The sequence below is a fragment of the Brachypodium distachyon genome, chromosome 3, assembly GCF_000005505.3.
Source record: "Brachypodium distachyon strain Bd21 chromosome 3, Brachypodium_distachyon_v3.0, whole genome shotgun sequence".
Lineage (NCBI taxonomy): Eukaryota > Viridiplantae > Streptophyta > Magnoliopsida > Poales > Poaceae > Brachypodium > Brachypodium distachyon.
The window spans coordinates 7,227,525-7,233,812 of NC_016133.3; the positions used below are offsets into that span (position 1 = coordinate 7,227,525).

At 49.0% G+C, this 6,288-nt stretch overlaps 1 protein-coding gene across 1 annotated transcript; it reads left to right on the forward strand.

The window, feature by feature from the left end:
- Positions 1-1,113: 1,113 nt before the first annotated feature.
- LOC100843065 (peroxidase 70) lies at positions 1,114-2,769 on the forward strand. Its single transcript, XM_003571871.4, has 3 exons — positions 1,114-1,447; positions 1,585-1,776; positions 1,907-2,769. Exons 1-3 carry the CDS (start codon positions 1,241-1,243, stop codon positions 2,465-2,467), a joined length of 960 nt encoding a protein of 319 aa, XP_003571919.1. The 5' UTR covers positions 1,114-1,240; the 3' UTR covers positions 2,468-2,769.
- The last annotated feature ends 3,519 nt before the right edge of the window (positions 2,770-6,288 follow it).

Below are 6,288 nucleotides of genomic sequence, written 5' to 3' on the forward strand. Positions count from 1 at the left end.
TAAAAAAAATATGACAACTTGCGCATGGTTTATGTGGGCCAACAATGTGCAATGAACAACCCAATCACACAACGTGCGAAGACCAGCTGCGTATGATGACTTTCGCACAGTAACTCTCTAAATATCTTATTATTGTTTTTATGCTTTGTCTAGTATCATTCAAGTTTTTATGTTATGGTATGGATATATCATATCAATTCATTTTGTATGGATAATGGTCGGATGAGTTTTCATTGATATAGAGCTAGTTCAAAACTGCATTAAGCATAGTTAAACATAACGGAACATGATTAAACCTAAATTAACATGCTAACAATAGCTGTTTGGGAGTAATTCATACTCCCTCTGATTTGCCCTTGCAGAGGCCCCTGTGCCGTCTTCGGCATGCCTGGTCGCCAACGAGTTCTGCCACGTGCGCTCGACACTGTCCTCCTCCTCCCTCTGATTTACCATTGTAGCCTCATTGAGTCTAACTTTACTTTTCGCGTCGGACCTCCAATTTCTCGTATACACCCTGTTGAGTAAGGAGCATATATTCTTGCCATTTCATCTATCTTACGAGTTCTCTTTCCTCTTTATGAACGTCGTTACATGTCATGTTGTCATGTCTTGATTATGCATACACACCACGGCCGGCTACACCCTTTCAGCTCTCTCAAATCCCATCACTAAATTATATTTCAAAAATACATGTCATCGCATCATTAGTATACTCTTAATAATAATTAACTAGCAGAATAAGATAACTTATATATAAAAAATACTTTCACGAAGCAACCCTACCGAAGCATGGGACATATGGAACGACATAATTAGAATTAGCTGGCAGAATATGATAGTATGATCTTCACCCGCATATTAAGATCGATCAATAACCATATATAGTTTTCGTACGGAGTACATATATCGACATGATGTTTGGTTGTGACATTTGAGCAATATATAAAGATAGATAAGTTTTTGGCATCTACGCATATATGAGTTCGCTTTTTGTCAATCAGAGAAGAAAGCTCGTGGAACTTGTCCTACTTTTTCTACACATAGTGGCCTAACTTTGACCATTCTGCATGCGCCGCATGCAACCGAATTGAAAGGACACTATAAATAGGCGCGGCTCGTGGCATCCACAATTAAGCAAAAGCCACTGATCAGCTAACTATCGCACAGTGCAGTGTGGTGAAGAACACTGAACACACACTCAGTTTGCGTAGCTAGATAAAGGTTTGTGAGCTTATTAGCCATGGCTTGCAGGAGTACGTGGCATTGTTTGCTCGCCCTCTTCCTCCTCTTCTCCGCCGCGTATGGGCAGCTCTCGCCGACGTTCTACGCCAGGAGCTGCCCGACACTGCAGCTCATCGTGCGCGCCACCATGATCAAGGCGCTCCTCGCCGAGCGCCGCATGGGGGCCTCCCTCCTAAGGCTCCACTTCCATGACTGCTTCGTTCAAGTAATCATGATTTAATTAACGCTTAGCCGAACATCTGTCTGTATTCAGTATAGCCCGCTGTAGAGCCAACCTTACGTAAATACGTGCACTTTAAGCATTGATTGATGTGAAATTTGGTTGATTACGTACATATATAGGGCTGCGACGCATCCATTCTTCTGGACGACGTGGGGAGCTTCGTGGGCGAGAAGACTGCCGGCCCTAACGTGAGATCGGTACGCGGCTACGAGGTCATCGACGAGATCAAGGCGAACGTGGAGCTCCTCTGCCCCGGCGTCGTCTCCTGCGCCGACATCGTCGCCCTCGCCGCAAGGGACGGCACCCTTCTGGTACGTACAGATATGGACATGGACACGTGCGTGCATAAATTAGATAGAAGCTAGTCATGCATACACGCAACTAGCTACCTAGTGTGCATGTGAGGATTAATTAAATTCATCACCGGTCGTTTGCATGCAGCTCGGCGGGCCCACGTGGCAGGTGCCGCTCGGCCGGCGCGACTCAACGACGGCGAGCTTCGCCGAGGCCAACTCGGACCTCCCGGCGCCGACATCGAGCCTCAACGCTCTCATCGCGGCGTTCGCCAAGAAGAACCTGAGCGCGCGGGACATGACGGCGCTCTCGGGCGCGCACACCATCGGCTTCTCGCAGTGCCAGAACTTCCGCGGCCACATCTACAACGACACAAACATCGACCCGGCGTTCGCCACGCTCCGGAAGCGCAGCTGCCCCGCCGCGGCGCCAAACGGCGACGGCAACCTGGCCCCCTTCGACGTGCAGACGCAGCTCGCCTTCGACAACGCCTACTACGGCAACCTGCTCGTCAGGCGCGGGCTCCTGCACTCGGACCAGGAACTCTTCAACGGCGCCTCCCAGGACGCGCTCGTCAGGCAGTACAGCGCCAACCCGGCGCTCTTCAACTCCGACTTCGCCGCGGCCATGATACAGATGGGGAAATTCAGGCCGCTCACCGGGACGGCCGGACAGATCAGGCGCAACTGCAAGGTCGTCAACAGCTGATCAATCGTCGTCGTCTCATTATAAACTTCACAGTGCTAAGTGTGCAACGTGAGCATGCGTACAAGTAAGTACGATATGTGGTGATGGACATGCATGTGTATAGTTTGGTTGGCTACAAAGGAACCCAACCATGCAAGCAGCTTGCATGCGTGGATGGAAAAAATAAGAGATGTACGGTTGGTTCAAATAATTCCTGGGGTTCAAAAGTGAGTAACCCTGCTTCCAGGTTGTAAGATACCTTTGTGCCTGATCATGTAATTGGCTCTCGCCGTCCTATATTAAGTGACTATATATTTCATATATCTAGATGCCTTTTAGTTATAGATACATGCATATTTAGACAAATTTGAGTAACTTAATATGGGACGGAGGGAGTATAAGGAAACAAGTCAGTCTTCCTGTACTCTCTCTATTTCACAAAGGTTGGCGTATTTTGTTTCGCTAAGACAAGACTTTGACTAAGAATTACACTATTAATATTAATATGTAACATATATGATACAAAATCATGATTATTAGAAAGAACTTTTAAAGACGAATCTCTTGATATAAATTTCATGTATGTAAAAACACATATTAATAGAGTTATCATTAGTCAAAACCTTGTCTTAACGAAAGAAAATACGTCAACCTTATGAAATGGAGGGAGCATTGTCTTTCAGTCTTTCTTAATTATCTTAACGAGTAGTAACTTAATTTGTGATGTTCCGTTCGTGTTTCGATGTATGGACCAGTGGAGTTTCACTATCTAGACTATCGGTATGCTGGAGGTGGTGAATCCTAAAGCGAGCCTTGTGCCAGCGCACACAGTTAGCCGTTGTCATTCTATCTGGAACTTGGTCCAAAATAAACCAATCGAGGGGTCAAACAGTGCTGACCTCTCATAATCAAGAGCCAAAAGGGACTGCAGAGGAAGCGGACATCAAGAGCCAAAAGGGACTGCAGAGGAAGCGGACACCCCGTTGCTCTCCATGTGAATGTACAGGAAACAGGGGAGACTTTCAGTTGGACGACTCGGATGGGCACATGGCTCCACTGGATAAGGAACACACAACCTGCAGTAATGACATGTACGATAATTGCAAATAACGCAACTGATTGATTATGACAATTACTGAATTAGGAATTTGCAGCATGCATGTCAGTGACACCGCAAGTTTTAATAACCACTGGTGGTTATGCTATCAAGATCGAGCATTGGCAGGAAACACAAAAGCACTTCTGTTTCCGTTTTGGTTAAAAAGGATGGCATAGCCAGAAATAAAAGTTTGCGGTTTAGAGATATATACCTACCAGTTCTGCTATTTCTCTGACGTGCGTAGCTATAGCTTGGTCGGTTGTTGAGATTCCTACGAGTGCAAAAGGAATAAAATCTTGATCTATCTTTGGTTCGACCGAGAAGAGCCACAGTCATTCCCGTTGTTGTGTGTGTGTTACTGTGTTGTACTGTACCAGTTTGTTGTGTGTGTTACTGTGTTGCTATTGTCTGTTGGTTTTCTTCACCGTGGATCTCCTTTCGGATGTTGAGCGTAGACACGGGCACAAGGCATTCCAATCTCTGACCCCGGCCCAAACGTCGTGTGTGGGTCGGCACTAGAAGCACGAGAGTGTTTTTCAGATGCTCTCAATTGACTGAGCTATATTCGCTCCCTGTATGATTATCTTTTTCTCGCTTCGAGTTTTTGTTGTTGTTGCTATGATGTTTTCTCTCGAATTTTTACACTGTTGGATCTCCTTTCAGATTATTCTTTTCTGCGGCTCATGGTAGCAACAAACGGAAGAACTACTACCGAAGAAAGGCATGTTGAGGCAGTTGACCGGTCTAAGCAGGTACCAGAAGGCAGTAGGCAGGGGCCAAGTGATCACGATGGCAATTTGTCCCAGCAAAAAGAACAGACTGGTTGCTTTCTGGCTTTGAAAAATAACCGAGCACAGCCAACAGTGCAGCCAAATGTGTCCCAGTTGCAACCCCTGAAACGCCAAACACTGTCCATTTCCACCTGCATGAACAGCTCTGTCTTTTACTCGACCTGCGTACAAGAACTGGAAAATGAAATCGCTGGGCCACAATAGACGCTAGAGAGACAGCGGGAAGTTGGAATAGGCACACTAGCCGAAAATTCCAATTAGATCCGGTATCACGGCCGCGCAAGACGCATAGGACGGTGTACAATAGGTCCCACTCGGTTGTATTCTACTCAGCCCAATAAGGGTTCTGTGTGGTCATGTACCCCAAGTCCTTCAATGTTGGCCTACTTGGTCATATAGACCAACTTGGTCCTAGCTTCACCCATGGGCCAATTTTTTTTAGGAAAAAACGGTCGTTTCCGTCATTCGATTAGAGAGAAAAAATAGAACTGTACAAGCTCTCAATCCCCGGGGATCAAAGAGAAGAGAAACCAAAGCAAAGCATAAAGACGCGAGAGGAAAATCTAGACGTCTCCTGGGTCTATGGAGCTCGCCAAAGTACGGCTCTGCACCTCTTCCCAAACTAAGTAAGCTACCGCTAAAGCGGTCAAGGCCGACGAACGGAAGATTCGTCTGTTGCGTTCCTTCCAAATCCCCCACTAGGTGGTGATGAGCCTTCCGCTGAGCGTCCTCGTCTCCTTCTTTGGAAGGCTGTGAATAAGGCACTCCCAGTGGGCGTTGATGTCGGTGGTCAAAGGGATGGGCACCACCGTGGCCAAGCTCCAAGTCTGTATATGTCGCCATACCTCCGTGGTGAAACTGCAGTCGCGGAAAAGGTGGATGATAGTCTCCCCGTGGATATGGCAGAGCTTACACACCGGGTCGTGGGGCCATCCCCGAGAGGCCAGGTTGTCGGCCGTCAGGATCTTGTCATGTGCCGCCGTCCATGCAAAGAATTTGCAGCTTGGCGCCCGCTACCGCCTTCCATATTTTCCCTGACTCAAAAGGGGGGAGTGAGCCAGCAAACTGAATTCGATATGCCGAGGCGGTGGTGTATGAGGCCGAGGGGGTCCATCTCCAGGAGATGGGATCGTTCTCCTCGGAGAGGTGGACACCCTGAATGCACTCCCAAAGTGCGACGAAGTCCGAAAGTTGCTCCGTGCTGTTGATGCGAAGGAGGGCCCGAATCCAGTTTCCTCCAGACAATTCCTTTTGGACCGTGCGATTTTTTCTGGAGGCAATCGCAGAAAGGCTGGGCCATCTATTCCTCGGAGTGGATCCGTCAGGGAGCCAAGCATCGTGCCAGAATAACGCCTTCTCTCCCGCACCAAGGGAAATCTTCGTCGATGCCCTGAAGAGCGCCAAGTCCTCCTGGCCGCAAGGGGAGGGGAGTCCCAACCATGGGCGGGCACGATCAGCCCACGCGAGCCAAGGCCAGTGGAGGCAGAGAGCCCTGCCGAACTTGGCCAAATCAAGGATTCCAAGCCCACCAAGCTCCTTGGGGCGGCACACCGTGGCCCAATTCACCAAAAGTATAGAGGACGACACTTGGCCTGGCTGATGAGTGCGTGCCCAGATGAAGTTCCGAATGAGTTTGTTTATTTGGCGGAGGATTCCGGCAGGGAGCTTGAAGGCCGTGAGGGGGTAAGTGACCATGGCGGAGAGGACGGATCTTGCCAGAACGACACGTCCCGCCCGGGTAAAGTGTGTACCCCGCCAGCCCGCAAGGCGGGAGCCCACCTTGTCGATCAGCGGCTGGAAGGCGGTGCCTTTGAGCCTGGACGGGCAGAGAGGGAGGCCCAAGTAAGTGCAAGGGAAGGCCCCCAGCCTGGCCGGGAAGGCGGCAAGGGCGGCAGCAGATTGCGCCTCATTGCAGCCGATGAGGAAGATCTCTGATTTGTCGAGGTTGGTGC

Coding starts and splice junctions, on each gene's coding strand:
- LOC100843065 (XM_003571871.4), top strand. CDS start 1,241: ATGGCTTGCAGGAGTACGTGGCATTGTTTGCTCGCCCTCTTCCTCCTC. Junction 1,448..1,584: donor TCCATGACTGCTTCGTTCAA/GTAATCATGATT, acceptor GTACATATATAG/GGCTGCGACGCATCCATTCT. Junction 1,777..1,906: donor CAAGGGACGGCACCCTTCTG/GTACGTACAGAT, acceptor GTTTGCATGCAG/CTCGGCGGGCCCACGTGGCA.